This window comes from Sus scrofa, chromosome 13 (genome assembly GCF_054392235.1).
Source record: "Sus scrofa isolate SSC_HxYL_T2T_F1_AM1 chromosome 13, Sscrofa_HxYL_maternal_Yorkshire_Landrace_v2.0, whole genome shotgun sequence".
In the NCBI taxonomy this organism is placed as follows: Eukaryota; Metazoa; Chordata; class Mammalia; order Artiodactyla; family Suidae; genus Sus; species Sus scrofa.
In genome coordinates, this window is record NC_139395.1 from 165,782,467 (window position 1) to 165,802,161 (window position 19,695).

General features: G+C 38.9%; 1 protein-coding gene across 3 annotated transcripts in view; it reads left to right on the top strand.

The window, feature by feature from the left end:
• MYH15 (myosin heavy chain 15) overlaps positions 1-19,695 on the top strand; it is a 179,610-nt gene that overhangs the window by 74,942 nt on the left and 84,973 nt on the right. For all 3 annotated transcript variants that reach the window (XM_084991405.1, XM_084991406.1, XM_084991407.1), the window contains 7 exons: positions 4,637-4,816; positions 5,873-6,005; positions 9,530-9,597; positions 10,397-10,484; positions 14,054-14,171; positions 15,080-15,203; positions 16,823-16,959. In XM_084991405.1, coding sequence (XP_084847531.1) covers positions 4,637-4,816; positions 5,873-6,005; positions 9,530-9,597; positions 10,397-10,484; positions 14,054-14,171; positions 15,080-15,203; positions 16,823-16,959 — 848 coding nt within the window. The remainder of the gene's footprint in view (positions 1-4,636; positions 4,817-5,872; positions 6,006-9,529; positions 9,598-10,396; positions 10,485-14,053; positions 14,172-15,079; positions 15,204-16,822; positions 16,960-19,695) is intronic.

Consider the following 19,695-nt stretch of genomic DNA (forward strand, 5'->3'; position numbering starts at 1 on the left):
TTGAGATAAAATTAACTTCAATACCAATCATCTTAATTGTTTTCAAGTAAAAACTGTATTACCTTGCTTGATTACATTTTCACTTTGACTTGGACTGAGTAACTTGTGATTGTTTCTATATAGTTATACAAGAAGTTTCCATGTGCCAATATTCAAAGGTGTTAGATATCCTATAGAAGTTTCTAAAATATTTTAAATCCTGGCAGCATCTTGGCAATGAGTGTTGTCATCTCCCAAGTAGAGTTCTTTGGATGTGCTAATTCTGGTGTTTTTATTATAAAATGAATCACATCAGCATCTAGTTAGCTCTTATATACATAGGTATGATTTGTAACTCCATTTTTTTTTATTGTTGTTGCTCACAACTCTTATCACTTTTTGTTTAACTCTGGCCCACAGCAAAGTGGCCCAGGTCTCAGAGCTCAAGCCTATATATTTAGTGTGTATCTAGCAATTAATTTCTTAACAGAAATTTGCTGAGGACCTAGATTTTAGTCACCTCAGGACCTACAACGCTAAGAGTTGCGAGAATACAGACCAGATGCCTCATCCTGGCACTCAAAGAACTTAGGATGTAACTGGAAACATGTCTTGAGACCACAACTTTTACTAGTTTGTTAAATTAAACAAGTAAATGCACTTAGGACTACTTGTTTGGATCACTTCCTCCTCCCCCCAGTGGTGAGGGTGGGTTTCTATCCTAGGGTTATGGAGATGGCTGAACATATGACACCTGACATTGGACAGATGAATTTGACAGCAGCTTATTAGTCACATATATTCATAGCCTGGAGTAAAGACCACTACATCCCATGTGGGGCCACATGGAAGTTATACCTGGGAGCAGAATGAATAAGCAAGAGCTATGGCAGGTGGACTTTGTAGTCATAATAGGGTGAGGTGGTCATTAATTCCCAGTGGAGGATGTGAATGGCTTGTCTGGATAACTCCATGTGGGCTGACAGGGAACTGAAACCCATTACTCAAGAATATGCAGGTTCTGTGCTTGTTCCCATGGTAAAGAGGGTTACTTGGCTAGAGGACCTAACCCACAGTAGCACACTGAAGAGAAGAACCTGTGATTAAGTCATTTGAGACCCTTCTGGTTTTCCCCTGATGTCAAAGCACACACAATGGTGGACTTTAGGTGTAATACTGCATCACTGTGTATAAAACTGTGAATTAAATGCTGTGAAAAACTTAATCATGTGTTCTAAATAGCACTTGCCCTTAGGAAGTATGCAGTCAGATGGGAGATTTGTAAGTCTAATAAATGTAAAAATATGTGTAAGGATAAATGCAGTAAAGGCTCAAAGGCCTACAGAGCTCCAAAGAGCAAAGGTCACCTCTGCCTGCAGGAATCTAGGAAAGCCTGGTGGGAAGGGGAGTAAAATTTCAGCTGGATCTGAAGAGATGGTGAAAAATGGAAGATAGTGAGCATGTGGAGGGATGGGCAAGAGCAAAGGTGTAGAGACAGGAAAACCATGGACACATTCCGAAGTCTAGTTTGAACTTAGTCTGTACAAATGGAAGTATCTAGAAGTGAAAAAGGAGGGTCGGGCTATGAAAGGAATTTAACGAATTTATAACTTATTTTTAGGGAAAGGAGAGCCAAGGAAGTGTCTCTTCTAGGCAATGGAGCAGTCAGAGATGCTTGTGTTTAATATGGTGGGTTTGTGGACAGTGCCCGGGATGGGAGGGAAGGCTAGAATTAGGGCAGTTAAGAAGCTGTTACAGCAGGTGTGAAACACCAAGCCCTGAGTCAGGACAGCAGAAATGGAAATAGTCATAAAGTGACAGATGTAAAAGACAGGAAGGCAGAATTGATACTACTTGAAGAGGGAGAGATTAGAGCACTCATGTTCAGTCAGGGCACTGACTCGAACCATTCACTGTGTGATATAGAACAATTGATGCTATGGGGCAGAACATAATTACTTTTTTCCTGACCTATTTGGAAATTAATTTGCTGGAAGTCATATTTATTAGACATTTTATGCTTCCTAAGCATTGGAGAAATGGAGAAGACCCTGAAGAAATAGTGTTTTTCCCTCCTTAATAGTTTAATTGCTTCATTTTGACCTATGACATCTACTTGCTTTGCATAAAATTTCCATGCATCTCTAAAAGGAAGGTGGCTTCATTGGAGTCTCAGAGAATGGTGGTCCTTGTGTGTGGGAGGTGGCTCTGATGGAGATGGGCTGCTGCTCCTTGTGAGGTTTTTCCATAACCTTCTTTTTAACAGGCACTATCCCAAAAGATGCTTACATTTTTTGGTGATTCATTCTAGTGTTCTGAGGGTTGACTATTTGTGGCAGGAAAAGGTGCAGGACAAGATAGAGCCCAGGGCTTCAAGAGCCTATACAGTGACTCAACTGGTTATCAGATCCTCCTTCCTCCTACTTCTCCACATTTCTCATTTTGCCAAGAACCTACAAGGTCATTAAGTAAAAAGGGTTTGTATACAAATGAACTTATGTACAAAACAGAAATAGATCCACACACATAGAAAACAAAGTTACGGCTACCAAAGGGGAAATGGAAGAGGGATAAATGAGGAATTTGGGATTAACATATACACTACTATACATAAAGTAGATAACCCACAAGGACCTACTGTATAGCACAGGAAACTATACTCAATATTTTGTAATAACCTATAAAAGAAAATAATCTAATATATATGTATGTGTGTGTGTGTATATATATATATATAACTGAATCATTTTGCTGTACACCTGAAACTAACACAACATTGAAAATGAACTGTACTTCAATAGAAAAAAAATAAAATAAACGAATTAGGAGTTCCCACTGTGACTCAGTGGGTTAAGAACCCTGCATAGTATGCATAGTATCCTTGAGGATAAGTGTTTGATTCCTGGTCTCACTCAGTGGGTTAAGGATCTGGCATTGTCACAAACTGCTGTATAGGTCACAGATGTGGCTCAAGTCTGGCACTGCCCTAGCTGTGCCATAGGCCTGCAACTACAGCTCTGATTTTACCCCTAGCCTCGGAACCTCAATATACCACAGGTGTGGCTTTAAAAAAAATTAACAGGGTTGGTGGAGAATCAAGAAATCCATGTTGGGCCCAAAGGAGTCATGGTTCTATCTTGGAACTCTCACAGCATTTTCTCTGTACCTCTGTTCTATTTGCTTTGTAGTCTATGTATTACTCACATGTCTTGTCTTCTCACTTGCTTTGCAACCAGAGCCCATGTCTGATTATTCCCAAAGCGTTTGGTACAGTGACTTATTCATAGAAGGCACCTCAAAATAGTTGTAGACTATAAAAAGGAATATACAAATACACAAATAGATTTGCATAATGGGAATCCTTGTTTTTTTTCCTCTCAAACCTGTTTTTACCCATGTGTATGTACCTATATTGGTAAATGGCAGCATCCACTAACCATTTACTTAAACCAAAAACCTGGTCATCCTTCTGCTTTCTACTATACCCTGCAGTCCATCCATCAGCAAATTGTGACCCAGCTCTACTATCCACTCACATCAGGTTTCCAAACTCTAAAACTATCACTCGTCTAAATCAGAGATCAGCAAACTATGACCCCATTGGCTAAAGCCAGCTGGTAGCCTAGTCTTGCAAATAAAGTTTGAATGCAACATTGCCAACCCCATTTTATTTACATATTGTCAATTGCTGCTTTCAGGGCAGAAATGGCTGAGGAGGGGAGGGGAGCTGCAGGGACTCAATGGCCCACAAAGTCTAAAAGCATTACTACATGACCCTTTAGAGGAAAGTCTGCTCGCAGGGCCCTCAGTTTGCTATCACACATCACTATTCCCTTTTTAAAACAACCTTTTAAAAATGTAAAAGCCATCATTAGCTCACTAGCTTTCCAATACAGACCACAGGCAGGATTGGCCCACAGGCTTTACTTTGCTAACAGATTTCTAAACAAATCATCCTTTCCAAGCATTAATCAAATCACATCGCTTTATGTTAAAAATCTCCAATGGCGTCCCATTATACTTAAAATCCAAATATCTTACCATGGCCTGCAAAGCCTTTTGGGATCCAGTACTCTGTACCTTTCCCTCCATGTGCTCTGTCTGACTAGCTCTGCTCTGTTCACACATGCCTCTGGCGGAACCTCAAACTTGCCAAGGGTTCTCCTGCCTCAGGGCCTTTGTACTCTTCATTTTTCTGCCTAGAATCCTTGTACGCAGATCTTATCAGGATTTTCTCATTCAGGTCAGAGGGTTTTACTGGACTACCTTACTAAAATAGCTCTCACATAGCCCCAGTCATTTTTTATCTCTTTACTTTGCATGACTTCTTCAGATCACTTATGGGAAATTAGTTATTTTGTGTTCACTTGTCTAGTATCTGTCTGCTCCACTAGAATGTAAGCACCCTGAGGACAGACACATTGTATATGTGGCTCACTACTGCATCCCCAGCTCCTGCTGGGGCCTGGTAGGTATTTAATGTTTGTTAAATGAATGATTGACTAGTTATATGTAGTGAATACTCTTTCCCATTGTCAACCAATTAGATTCCTAGGAGAGAATTTACACTGAACCCCTACTGAAAATACTGTTTACTGATGGTTTTTGTTTGTTTATTTGTTTTTCCCATCTGCTGTTCATCTGTATCTCCCAACAGCCAATGGGCATCTTTTCCATCCTTGAAGAGGAATGTATGTTTCATCAGGCTACAGATGTGACTTTCAAAACCAAACTTTTTGACAACCATTTTGGGAAGTCAGTCCATTTCCAGAAGCCCAAACCTGATAGCGAGAAGAAACATGAAGCTCACTTTGAAGTTGTCCATTATGCGGGGGTGGTAAGTTACCTCCAGACCCTCATCCCAGAATTTTCCTGACTCTGTTTCAAATGTTTTCAGCCCAATCCTTAGATAACATATAAATTAAGTTTAGATTAAATGAAGGGATGAAAAAAATTTTCAGTTCCAGAAATAGTGGGTGTAGCCTTTTAGCACTTAAGAAATGAAATACCCATACTCTATTAACAGAGGTCAGAAATCTCAAAATAGATTCTGTCACCTCAACTCAAAGTAAGACAGGTTCAGAAAGTCATGGAGACCATCAAAGGCCTGGGCTTTTCCTTATTTGTCGTTCCTTTCAACTTAACATTCTCTGATTGATCTTTTCATTGAAGATTTTTTATTCCCTCATAAAGAGCCACTGCGAAGTAATGGTCTCCGAACTATGAGCAACAAAGATTCCTAATGACCCTCACTCCCTCTCCTCATTTCCTCATGGTGTGTGTGTGTGCACACGCATGCTTGCGCACACCCCTTCTTTCTGCTTTTATGCTTCTGGTCATTGATTCCGGATGGGACAAAAAGAGAACTGATGAAGGATAAAGGATAACAAATTTGACCTAAAAATGAGCTGTCCACTGTACCTAGATATGACTATAACTCTCTTCTTGAAATCCTTGAATTAATTATAAAGATATTTACAGTAAAATCCCATTAAAACTGATAATTTCTTTGAATGCTCACTGGGGGTCAGAGACAATTGGATTATTTCATCCATTCTTGCCTATGAAGGAGGGCTGATGTAAATTGTTTCTACTGGAAATGCCATCCGTTTCTTCCTCCCCCCCCACTGCTTACTTAGTGTTCCTCTCCCTCCCTGGTTCTTTCTCCCTCCCTCTTTTCCCCTTTCTTTTCACAATGTAAATGGTAAAGTCCGATCATTTCTTTGGGTTTCACATAGATTTCTGGACTATTTATTCAGTACTGGTACATTAAACTTATTTAAAGTCAAGGGATCCACACAATGTATGATTTTTTTTTTAAGGAATACACGATTTGCTAAGTTAAGGTATGCATTCTCTTCTTTTGTTACCTGAACTGCATGCTTTCCCAAAGGTGCCTTATAACACCAGTGGCTGGCTTGAAAAGAACAAAGACTTTCTTAATGAAACAGTGGTGGCTATATTTCAGAAGTCATCTAACAGACTCCTGGCAAACCTTTTTGAAAATTCTATCAGTTCCAACACGGGTGAGTAGTACAATCTTCCTCAATTTTTCAGACTCAGAATGGAACCCACATCTGCCTCAGCGCTTATAAAAATCCTGGCTTCCTTCCTTGATGCATGTGTCTACTCCCTGTGGTCTGAGTCATCCCCTCTTATTAGCCTTTCCATCCTCTGGCTGGTGGTTCCTTGGGAAATGGTGCCCTAAAGTAGACAGATTTCAAGGAGTCTGCCCTAGCCTGCTTTTATCTTCTATTTAACCAGGCTGCTAAGAGAGAACAGAAAACCATGTTTTGAAAAAACTTAGGGGAAATAATTAGCCCCTTTAGTACATAGCCCCCAAATATCTTAGAATTCTCTTTCACAGGGCTTTTATATTATAGTAATCGGTTATTATAAGCTTCATGAGGGTAGCGATTATGTCTGACCTGTTCAATTGTAGCTTCAAGCATATGGTAGATACCTAGTTAGCAGGTACTCCAAAAACATGTGTTGACTAACTAATAACTAATCTTGTTTAGTAGTTTGTAATTTAGTAGTTTCCAAAGCACTTCTGGAGACACCGTTTTACTCAATCCTTGCCATGACCCATTCAGATACATATAGAGGGAAATCCCTCCCTATATTACAGGAACAAGTACAGGAGAATTAAGTAGCACAAGTTTCACAAGTGATCTGTTAAGAGATAAACTAGGCTTATTAAAAATTTTTAAGAGTTTGAGCAAAAATGGATTCAAATTGAGCAGCACCAAACCAGAAGTGGTTAAGAGCATTCCATCCACAGGAGCTCAGGGAAGGTCTTTTCTAGATAAAAGGTAGGAGCTAAGTAAAGAAATTCTTTTTTTTTTTTTTTTTTGTCTTTTTGCTATTTCTTGGGCCACTCCCACGGCATATGGAGGTTCCCAGGCTAGGGGTCAAATTGGAGCTGTAGCCACCAGCCTACGCCAGAGCCCAGCAACGCAGGATCCGAGCCACGTCTGCAACCTACACCACAGCTCACGGCAACGCTGGATCGTTAACCCACTGAGCAAGGGCAGGGACTGAACCCGCAACCTCATGGCTCCTAGTCGGATTCGTTAACCACTGTGCCACGACGGGAACTCCAGTAAAGAAATTCTTGATTGGCTATAGCTTAAACCCCCAGTTGGCTGTTTATGATGTGCTGTCCTTAGTGTTTTGATTTCATAATCTTGGGGCATTTACACGCTTTGATTTTGGCTTGCTTACATTGGCCACCACAGCATTTGAGCCACCTCAGTCTAATGGCCTCTTTGCTTAATTAATTTAAGACTACTAAATGGCAAAGCCATAGTAGGGAGAAGGACTTTCATTTCCTTGCCTCGTACCTATTTCATTCTCATTGTCTTCTGGAAACAAGCACAACAGAGAGATGGACAGGCCGCCGAGATTCAGGATACAATTTGCACCATGATACAAAGCCTTTGAGGACACTGAGCCCAAGTGGCTGATATCCCTTCATATCTGGACTGCTGCCAGCTACAAGGGAGGCTCTGCACAATTAATAGCAAAAAAAGTACAGATTGGCAGGCCCGGGCCAGAACCTGGTCTTCAAACATGCCTGGTCCACACAGCTTAAAAAAATCAGAAGGTTTCACATATACATTTGGATTTCCTTTTTCTTTTAGAAATTGGAAATTATGGGAAAATAGAAAACCCAGCCAGTCTGGTTTCAGATGCCCTGCAGCAATGGGGCAAAGAGTACTAGCTGTCCTTTAAGTGGGGTATGTCCTCTCACTTTCTCCCATTCTCACTCTCCTACTGTCTTGCATCCAACTTCAGTCAGCTCTTGTCCCTTGTAGCCTGATTTGGGACTCCTGGTTGATAGGATCAGAGGATGGAGAGAATTTAGCTCTTCCCGGCTTCATCAGCAGGTGATGACATAATTCAGGAGCATGCCTGAAATCCCATTGGCCTGCCTCAGGATGAGGTTGAGAAATAGAAGCTATTGGGTTTGGATCCTGAAAATCTTCAGGCAGTGCATTTGCCTGATTCTAATAGCTTCCAAAGTGCCCCTGAGAAGCCTGTCAGATAGTGGCCACATAAGTGTATGTCTCCCAGATGAGTAATTCTCTGATCATAAGAGACCAGAGAGTGGTTTGGGCAGAGAATGAGAGAGGAAATCATCTTCTGACTCTTCGGGATGTGCTGTGTTCTTTTGAACTAGTAGAGAAGAATTATTCAGAATGTCCTTTTTCGTAATTCTTTAAGCACCTTCTTGCAAAAAACACTTGCCTCCAAGTTTCTTACTCATCCAAACCTTAAATTACTCATAATAACTGTTCTTTCTTGTGGGGAATCCATGTACTATAAACCAGCTATAACTCTTGGAAGAATTAATGGATGGTGGTCATTTCCACTTTTCATGGGTAGAGAAAAGGAAGTACAAAGAAGTCCAGTGGTTCCCATGGAGGGCCTGGGGCATGTCAATAAGATGTCATGGATCAAACTTTGTGACATCTGCCTCAGCAAAGTTGCTACCCATACTAGAGAGTATTTTATTAGTTTTTCATACTGATAGCTGGCCCATGTTCTCCAGATTGCCTATGGGTTTTGCTGTTGTTGTTGTCTTTGTACATCTTTGTGAGTTAACAGTATACAAATATTTGTGAAACAATTTGGCTTAGATAGATTCCTTTGCTTCAAGAAAATGGGAATAGGAGTTCCCATTGTGGCTCAGGGGTTGGGAACCCAACATAGTGTCCATGAGGATGCAGGTTTGATCCCTGGCTTCACTCATTGGGTTAAGGATCTGGTATTGCCACCACTGGCGTCGGCTGCAGATGTGGCTCAGATCTGGCATCACTGTGAGCTATGGTGTATTCCAACAGCTGCCGCTCCAATTTGACCCCTAGCCTGGGAATTTCCATATGCTGCAGGTATGGCCCTAAAAAGAAAAAAAAAAAAGGAAATATATTGTGTTTTATAAATTATAAAAGTAATGCATGAATACTACCCCAAAGATGAAGTAGAACAACTAAAAAAGGAACATAAAAATCACCTATAATTTCCCATAGAGAGATGACAACTGCTAACATTTTAGTGTATACTCTACCGAATATTTTTTATTTATACAGTCACCTGTAATACAGCCACACTTAGATATATGTATACATACTCAGGATCATAATGTGCAAACTGTTTTGTGACCTAATTTTTCTCTCAACATAAATCGTAGAACTCTTCCCATGCCAGTTATGTGAATCTGCATTATCATTTTAAGAGATTGCAGTGCTTCATTATATGAATACTCTTTTATAATTTAACAAACCAATCTCCTATTGATAGACATTTGTTGCCATTTTAATTTTTTACTTAACTTTTTTGGTAACAGCTAAACAATGCTGCAGTATCTTTCCTCAAGGAAGAGCACCAGAAATAGACTTTTTGTGTTGAGACATAAATATTTTTAAAGCTTTTGGTAGACGTTGCCATATTGCTTCTAGAACTTTGACACATTTATGCTTTCATCAGAGGGTTTGGTAATGTGACAAAAAAGAGCTTTTTTAGTACTTTTTTCTTCTTTTTTTAGCTTTACAGTTTGGAGAGAAGAAACGCAAGAAAGGAGCATCATTCCGAGTGGTTGCATCTCTGCATAAAGTAATTTTTAATTGCAATTATTCATATATTAACTGTCTCATAATCTGCGTATGCTTTACATATTTGAAAATTTACATCTTCAATTAAGGATAAAGTATCTGAAGTTAACAAAGTTAAAAAAGTTGAAGTTTATCTTGGTATTAATGGGCTTTAATGCGCAGTGTTGGTGCCCTCCTTAGAGCCCCTTTATTGGCCACGCACCCAGTTGATAAGAATATTGGTTCATAACAACTCACAGTTGCTAAAAGTGCCCTTGGTCAAAGGGGATGCTCAGCCAGCTCCTTACTCTCCCCTCCAGATTCTGGCCCTTTCCTTGCCTCAGGAAAGTACCAACTGTACTACAATTGGTGCTTTTGTGTTTAGAGCTTCTGCAAGAATCAGACTAATCTGAGTTCATACCATAGCTTTTTTCACCCCTGGCCCTATTCTCTCCCAATAAATCTCTTGAATCAGAATCTCCATCTCAGGTTCTGCTTCGAGAGAATCTGACCTCAGATAAACATTTTCTAGACAGAAAACTTGAGAAACAATTTCTTTCTTTAAACCATTGTATTGTTCATCCATAAAGTATTGCTATCAAGTTTAAAACAGGTAGATCTGATTCATAGCAGAACTATGTCTGTCATAGGAAGGAAATAATGTCTGCTTGGTAAGCAGGGAAGAATGTGAACTCATTATTTTATTGTTGGTATGCAGCTGGCATTAAGGTGATCAACAGGAAGAAAGGTTTTGGGGAGGTGGATTGGTGTTTTTAGTGATTTTCGAGGTAATTTTGTGTTGGTTGTGGTTTCTATTTTAGGAAAACCTGAATAAATTGATGACTAATCTGAAATCAACAGCACCTCATTTTGTGAGATGCATAAATCCAAATGTGAACAAAACGCCTGGTAAGTAGATTTCTTTGTAATCCACACTAGGAAATACATTTGATTTAAGCAGCTTTGAATGCCTTTTAAAGAAACATTTACCAGTCTCTTTTATATAAAGTTAGATTTTCAGATAGAAAAACTGAAGTAAGTTAAAAGTGAGGTTTTCAAAACCTCCTCAAGATTACCTCTGAATTGAGATTCAAGTGTACATACAGAAGGGTTTCACAAAGCAGACTCAACTGGGTAACATTAGAATGCTTGATATTACCATTTAAATTCCTCCTTGAATTTTATGTTAAAATGTGGATGAGCTTCTGTGCCATTGTCTGCAAGGGTAATAAAATGGGATTGAATAATCAATTGGGGGATTAAGGTAGATATTTTAGCATAAAGGAAATCATTTGGTCTAAATTATCTAAATTGACCATAAAGGCAGTTTCAAAACTCGTTTCTAATTGTTAAGAATTCCCTCTACTCTTCCTCACAATAATAGTATTTTTTTTCTTTTCTTAATAATACCCACCTCTTTAGTTATATATTTCTGGGCAGTAGACACTTTTTAAAAAATATTTTATTTTTCCTCCAGTTTTATTGAGATATAATTGATACACAGCACTGTACAAGTTGAAGGTATACAGCATAATGGCTTTCCTTACAAGTGCAATGAAATGATGACCCCAAGTTTAGTTAACATCCGTCATCTCATTTAGATGCAAAAAGAAAAGGAAAAGAAAAAAATACTTTTCCTCATGGTGAGAACTCTCAGGATTTACCCTCTTGATAATGTTGAGTGTACCACACGGCAGTGTTAATTGTAGTTGTCATGTTGCACATTATATCCCTGGTACTTATACATCTCAAAAGTGGAAGTTTGTATGTTTTGACCACCTTCATCCAATTTCCCCTTTCCCCTCCTTCACCTCTGGTGACCACAAATCAAATCTCTTTTTCTATGAGTTTGTTTGTTAATTTTTTTTTTAAAGTCCACATATATGTGTATCTGGTATTTTTCACCATAAGTTTCTTTGCCATTAATATTTTTGCCTGAAGCAATTTTGCCATAAAAGTTTTTGCCACATAACTAGTTGGCCATAAGGCAATTTTGTCATTGAAGATAAAGTAACAAAAAATAAAAGAGGAGCATTAAAAAGGACATAAGGAAACATGAAAAAAGGAGTAATAAAATTAAAAAGATTTTATTATGAAAAACAAAACATTTGAGTACATTTAAAATGTGTGTAGATTCATGGCAATACTGTGCAAATAACTGATTTTACTTTGTGGATTATACCCAAGCATTTATCTTCCAGGTCTTTGTTCAGAGTTCATTATACATTTCTGGCTTGTTAATTTGTCTCCTTGTTCTGCACCACACTTTTCCTTTTTTGCTAAAATGCCTTCCCTTATTGAGAGAGCTATCATCTTCTAAATACTAGGATTCATGTTTGTAACTGGGATCAGTATTGTGTTATAAAAGCTTTCCACACTGTTGATTGTTCTTCGCATGTTGTCATAGGTTTGTTGGTAGACGTTACCAGTTCTATGGGAACTGGGGGTTCAACTCTGTACTTTTGTGGCCCTAGGCCTCTTTCAGATTCATGTAATATGAAAATGGGAGTACTGTATCAATGGAGAAATGAAACCAAACTATCATCCAGTTGAAACCAAACTGTCAACCAGTTATTTTATCGTGTATAGCATAATTGCTGCATGGCTAAAGTTTTGCAGTGAAAATGTTTGTGGCAAAAATAGTTTGGGCAAAGAAGTTTATAGCGAAAATATCTAGAACCATAAATGAGATCGTATGTTATCTGTCTTTGACTTACTTCACTTAACATAATGCCCTCAAAGTCCATCTATGTTGTCACATATGGCAAGACTTCCTCCTTTTATATGGTTGAATAATACTCCATTGTGTGTGTGTGTGTGTGTGTGTGTGCATGTGTGTGGGTCATGCATGTGTATGTGCTGTGACTTTTTTATTAGTTCATCTATCAACAGACATTTATGTTGTTTTTATGTCCTGGTTTTTGTAGTGAATACTTTTTGATAAGTGGATGGTGGCAGGGGGATAGTGAAATAGGTAGGTGGTGGTGAATTATGTTTTTAATTGACAAAACAGTTTTTACAGATAGTAACTAGATGGATTGCTTTACTTACCTCTTGGGTTTGAAGATTCCCAACCTTCTCTTTGGAATTACAGGCTTCTACAGAGCTTGGTTGGAGGCTGTCAGCCTCTGAGTTGTGTATATGACAAGCACTTATGTCTTCAGAGCACTAATCACCCTTGGAATATGTAGCCAGATGTTGCCGATTCTGATTTCTGAGGTTCTGTGGTACCTTGCATTTTTATTAACCTCCTGTAATTAAGACCCTCATCTTGACAGTCTATGACCTATTTTGGGAAATTGTGATGCTAAACAATGATGCTGCAGTTTGAGTTTTTGCAATACGAACACTTCAAGTTCATTCACGCTGTATGTTCCTGCCTCATTGTTTCTTATCAGCTGGGTTTCTGAACGCATCTAGGGACATTGCTTCCATCTAGCAAGGAATCTAATTAGCTGCCTCTATTTTGGAGCAATTCTGTTACCTATTAGAGTTGCCTCCCATCGAGTCAGCTCTGATTTCAGCAGGTTTTTTTTTTTTTTTTAAAGTCTTAAGACAAAGTCATAAGAAAAGCTTCATGATCTAATCAGAACAGTTCTTCATATGTCCCTAAAGGGAATGAGTGCTCTTGACCTCACAGTGTCATAGAACTCTGCTCTTCCACTTCCTACAGATGCTGGGAGGACAGGACGATGGACATATGGCTTAGAGTTTATTCTGTGACCCTGGGCATAAGCAGAGCATCATCTCATTCCCATTTTCCATATAACACTCTCACAGGCCTTTCTGTGAAGAGAGTGCTGCCTGGTTTCTTCCAGAAGCCATGCTGAGAGCCAGATACAGTGGCTCATTGGATGGCTTTTCAAAGGCTTCTACAGAGTCTGCAGCTGCAGCTCTTGTGGGGGCTTCATCTCATGAACAAAGGGGTACTAGGAGAATGCTTATACTACAGAATAAAATTTAGGTTTTCTCAAGATAATCAGGGGAGAATGTCAGCAGGATGTGGCCAGTTCTTTCCTAAGGCAAAACAGTAAATAGAATTTGGTGGTTACGCTCATCTTTCCTATTCGTTGTACTCCGCCTTTGTGTAAATCTCTTCCCCTTCTAGCTTGGGGACAGAAGTTCTCTTTTGTGTTTTCTCCCCTCTCTCACTGATTTGTGGCTGGCAAATGGATATAATGCCTGACATTTCCATTCTTGCAAAAATGTATCTTTTTCATCTTTTAGTAGTATTTGCTTATAAAATCTTGACAAGTGTAAACTAAAGGGTTCATTCCAGGTAAAACCTATTTTGAGACTCTAACATAACAGGAGGGGTGCTTGTGAGCATCATCAGGTTGGGAGTGGATGAGTCCTATTACGCTCATGTAAAGAACACCACGTTCAAACTCTTTTAACCCAAGATACAGCAATTAGGACAAAATCTAGGGTAGTAGTCATTTTTACGACATAGACTCAACGTGACCCTCTTTCTTCAGGTGTGATGGAGCCTTATTTGGTTCTACAGCAGCTGCGCTGTAATGGTGTCTTAGAAGGGAGCAGGATATGCCGTGAAGGTTTTCCAAACCAATTTCTGTATGCTGATTTTAAACAAAGGTAAACATACATCCTGGGATCCAAGAAGCCTGAGGCAGTTCATTTTGTTTTCCTCTCTTTCTGGGTGTTTAGGCATGTATTGTTTGTTTGGTTGATATCCTCCAGACTACAGATCGATGTGTTTTGGTGGTGGTGAAATATATGATGACAGAGTTCCATTATTATTTCCCCTTAAATCCAACATCCATGTAGCTGTAATATCCTTAAATCTCTATTAACGGATAATAGACCCACATACAGAGGAAATATAGAGAGAAGAAAGATATGGAGGCTGAATTGAATCTTGGAAATGTTGTATGTACTTAATCGTAGCTGCCATCCAAGCAGGCTGTTGCCTTACTAGCAAGCCTGTGAAAGGAAAGAAGCCAGCAGGGTGTGTGGCAGGAGGCAGGAAAGGCGTCATTGCTTTCTATTTCCCAAATTCTGAAAGTGTAAAATTATAGGACATCAAGCAAATTTGAGCAAAGTAGGACAGTATAGAAAGAGTACCTGTCTCAGAATGAAGAAGCATATTTCTAGCTCTCTGCCAATTCACCATTAGGGTGAGAGGATCTTGGAATAGACATTTAATGTCCCTGTTTTTCAGTTTCCTTATCTGTACAATAGAGAGATTAAGCCAACCTCTTTCTTTCTCTTTCCCATCCCAATCTCTCCCTCCCTCCCTCCCAACTGAGCAGAGAATCAAGTGAGGTTGTCTCTATGGCACTATGAAAAGTACGAACTATATAAAAGTAAGGGATTATTGTTCCTATCCTCATTATTATTGCCAAGAGTTTTGTAAAAATTGAACTTATTGGTAGGAGAGGTAGAAGTCTATACCTCCTTTTACCTCCTTTGTCCAGATTATTCTTTATTTGCATCATACCACCTCTGACGTCAGGATTTATTCTTTACTTACTTTAAATTAGGTACTATATTCTTAACCCAAGTGCCTTTCCAAAGAGCAAGTTTGTGAGCATCAGAAAAGCCACTGAAGAATTCCTTGACTCCTTGAAGGTAGACCACACCCAGTATCGCTTTGGAATCACTAAGGTAACCAGAAAACTATGCATTTGGAAAAGAGTGAGAGGAAAGTGTATGTATCTTAAAACATTCATGAAAGTGCAATTATGAAGCATTCTACAGCTCTTGTGACTACAAATAATACAAATAGAGCTCTGTTGAAAGTGGAAACTTTAGCACTATTTGAGAAAATTCAAAATTTGATGCTTCTTGAACCTCAGTCTTGACTGCATTTACATTTTTATAATTATTCATCTAAGCAAGTTTGTGCCAAGATGTAAAAGACAGAATCAACCTTACTCTTCTAGAAAATGTGTATATACATTAGAGCTATGCAAAATTGAAACAACTTACTGGAGATAACTTCTTATCTGCATGTGAAATGATTTATCCCCAAGTACGCTTTTAGGAAATTAATTCTAAAAGACTGTCTGAGTAATTTAAAACTTTAAGGTAATTCTACTTGCCAAAAAATTAATCCAAAGTTAACTTTCTTAAATGTGATTCACTAAATTCTGCTTCATCTTGATGCTCTTGGTATAATTCACATAGTTTAAGAAACTTCTGACCAACAGGTATGGTTTTATCTGACAGTCAATATCAGGTTGTTTCTAATGATATCCATATGAGAATCAAATTATTTGAAGGAGAGTTGAAGGGTCTGGAGTGAATAGCTTGCAGAAAAAGAACTCTGTTAAACATGATTATAAAATGTTACTCAACTTCCGCATTTTGAGTACCTGAGAGTCTGTTTCTGCTGTTTGTTGTTTCTGCCGATTTTTACTCCTGCTGCCTTGCTTCCTTGTATGTTTAGTTATTTTTGCTGTGTCCAACTCACCTAGGCCAGGACTAGCATGAGATGAGAGAGCCTCCCCAGGCATAAAATTTAAGAAGGTACTCTCTCTTAGGGTTGGGTGATCTGTACAACCCTGCAAGTGAGTGCTTCCTTAAAATTTGTGCTTTAAGTACCTCCTTCACTTCATCTTGGCCATTACTAATGATTCTTGAAAAACTACTTATGTGGATTTATTAAAATACCTAAGACAAGGGTGACTTTCTCTAGAGCAGAGGTCAGCTGATTGTGGCTATATACATGGCCTAGTGGCTATATACATGGCCTATTTTTTCATATGGTCCACTTACTAAAATGGTCTGACATTTTAAAAGGATTGTTTTTAAAGAAGAAGGAGAAGAAATATAAGAAAAGAAGGAGGTGAAAGAGGAGGAGGAAGAAGTAGCTGAGGAGGAACAGATGCAGTGGTGAGGTTACAGGGACTGTATGTGGCCTGAAAAGCCTAAAAAAATTTATTATCTGGCCCTTGACAGAGAAAGTGTGCAGACCCTGTCTGGGTCTATCTTAAAAATTAAACTAAGTTCCCTAGACAACTTAGTCTTTCTAATATATCAGGAAGTGGATAGTCTTAGTTCTTAAGGGACCAGTACAAACACAGGATTAAATAAAGGGTTTTATTTTTTTCAAACTTTAGGCTTATAAAACCAAACTTTCTAAACTTTACATTTTACACATTAAGAAAAATTAATGAGAAATAGAATTTATAAACAAGCATATTAGTTGCTCCTAGGGCCATTCAGTAGACATTTACAGAATGACCATTATGAGTGGAACTAACATCTGATATTTCCTGCAGGTGTTTTTAAAATCTGGCTTTCTGGGCCAACTGGAAGCAATGAGAGATGAGAGACTTTCTAAAGTCTTTACATTGCTCCAAGCCAGAGTACGGAGAAAACTGATGCAAATCAAGTTCCAGAAGATTCTGGAAGAGAGGTATGTTATCTCTGCCCTGCAGCCCCACTGCTAGAGTAATGGTGTGCCTCAGTCAATGTGACCTTGTCTCATTGCCTCATAATAGGTCAGGTAAAGAGCTCTGCCACCTCTGCTTAGACTTAACTTGAACTCCTTAAAATTATGGAGTATCAAACAGCACAAAGGGCTTTTATTACCATACCTAACTAATAAGCATAATGCAGATGTATCTTGCATTGCCTCCAGCCTTTGCTTTGGAGGGATTCTTTATAGTCGACCAAGTCCGATCTCTGAGTGGTGTGACTCATAATTCAAAACAGAAGCAGACCTAGAGGGGTTTGCGTGCATCTCACAGCCAATTCTGTGGAGAAGTTTGCAGCCAAGTGGGTAGTTGTTCTGACTCTTTTATGACATCACCTGGGTCAGAAGCTATGACTTTGGGTGACATGTAATTCTCTTCATTTCAGGCAGGTTCACTAGGGACATCTATCACCACCTCTGGATACTGAGGTGTAGGTTTTGTTTATTCTTTAGTAGATCATGGAAAGCAAGCTAGTCAAATCTCCAAACAAAGGGACTATGAGCAAGGGATTTATTTGGCGGTTGTTATATATTTACTTTTTATTGTAGCATAGTTTATCTTCTGGAGAGAGGTCCACATGTCTTGGTATAACTTGCTTACATGACAGTCGGTTAATTCCTTCTGTAATGAAAAATATCATTACATAGTGATGTCAAAAATATTAGAGAGACGTCTCCTAAGAGTCTTCTGTGACCCTCATATAGTGTTCGATGTAGTATGAGAGTTTATGAGGGTTTGGGGATCAGGGGATATGGCTTCCATGACTAGTATGTAAATTGGGTAGGCTCTTAATTTGCCCATAGTTCACTTCCTTTACCTCTAAAATGAGGTCTTTACTATGCATTCTCTCTAAATTATAGAATGACTTTAAAAGAATTATTATTACAAAATATTTCACAAAAAGAAAATATTATAACACAATCATGGAGTTATCAGAGAACATCAGTTTTTTTTTTTTTTTTCCTTTTTGCTATTTCTTTGGGCCGCTCCCGCGGCATATGGAGGTTCCCAGGCTAGGGGTCTAATTGGAGCTGTAGCCACTGGCCTACACCAGAGCCACAGCAACGCGGGATCCGAGCCATGTCTGCAACCTACACCACAGCTCACGGCAACGCCGGATCCTTAACCCACTGAGCAAGGCCAGGGACCGAACCCACAACCTCATGGTTCCTAGTCAGATTCGTTAACCACTGCGCCACGACGGGAACTCCAGTTTTTTTTTGTTTTTGTTTTTTTGCTGCTGTTGTTGCTTTTTAGGGCCACACCCATGGCATATGGAAAGTTCCCAGGCTAGGGGTCAAATTGGAGCTTTAGCTGCCAGCCTACACCACAGCCACAGCAACATGGGATTCGAGCCGCATCTGCAAACTATACCACAGCTCACTGCAATGCCAGATCATTAACCCACTGAGCGAGGCCAGGGATGGACCCTGAATCGTCATGAATATTAATCATGTTCATTACTACTGAGCCACAAAGGGAAATCCCTGAGTCACAATGAGAATTCTGGAGTGCTTCGTGGGCAAGCCCCCTTCAATTTCTTAACGTTGTCTCATTTATGTTGTAATGGCTCACAACTTAAAAATAAATTAATTAACAATGTCGAAGCCCTTTGTGCATTTCTCTCTTGATCCAGGTCCTATTCCTAGCTCCCCAGATCCTGAATTTGTATTTATCATTCTGTGTTTTATTCATGTTTCATACATAAAACATATAAAGGTTTAGCATTTTTCCTGTAGTTACAACATTAAAAAAAATAAATTAACAGACACAGTTGAAGCCCCTTGCATATTTCTCCCTTGATCCATGCAGATAATCCTAAAATGTTACATGATTTTGCATATTTTTAGCCCTTATGTAAATATTCTATATGTATTATCTTGAAATTTATTTTTTATATTAGTACTAGTTTTGAAACTTATTAATGTCAATAAATCTAAGGTTAGATTGTTGATCTTAACTGTTGTATAATAATCCACTGCATGATTATACCACAATTTATTTATCTATTTTCCAGCTCAACTAAATTTGAGTTATTTATAATATTTTGCTATTATAAACAGTTTTGCAGTGACATTTTTGTAAATGTCTTCCTCTGCACATATGCAAGAGTTTCTTGAGGGCATGTTACTCAAAATGCTGGTCCATGCTCTGATGGTATGTGGGTAGCAGCTGGCCAAGGCCCACACTTTGAGTGGTATTTCTCCAGGGTATTAATTATTAGATTTTAGGCTATACACAGCTTCAACTTGATGAGATATTGTCAAGAAGCTTTCTATTTTACTCTTTACTACAAGTATATCAAAGTCCCATGGTCTATATTCTCCTCAATTTGTGCTATTTCAGAATTCGAAAGCTTTTGCCAAACTTCATCATATTTCTAACTTTGAGGAAAGATATCATTTTCCATTTATTTATTTATTTATTTATTCATTCATTCATTCATTTATTTTTTAGGGCCACACATGTGGCATATGGAAGTTTCCAGGCTAGGGGTTAAATTGGAGCCGTAGTTGCCAGCCTACACCACAGCCACTGCAAACAGGATTAGAGCTACATCTGTGAGCTACACCACAGCTCACGGACATGCCAGATCCTTAAGCCATTGAGCAGGGCCAGGGATCCAACCTGAGTCCTCATGGATACTTGTCAGGTTTGTTATCACTGAGGCATAA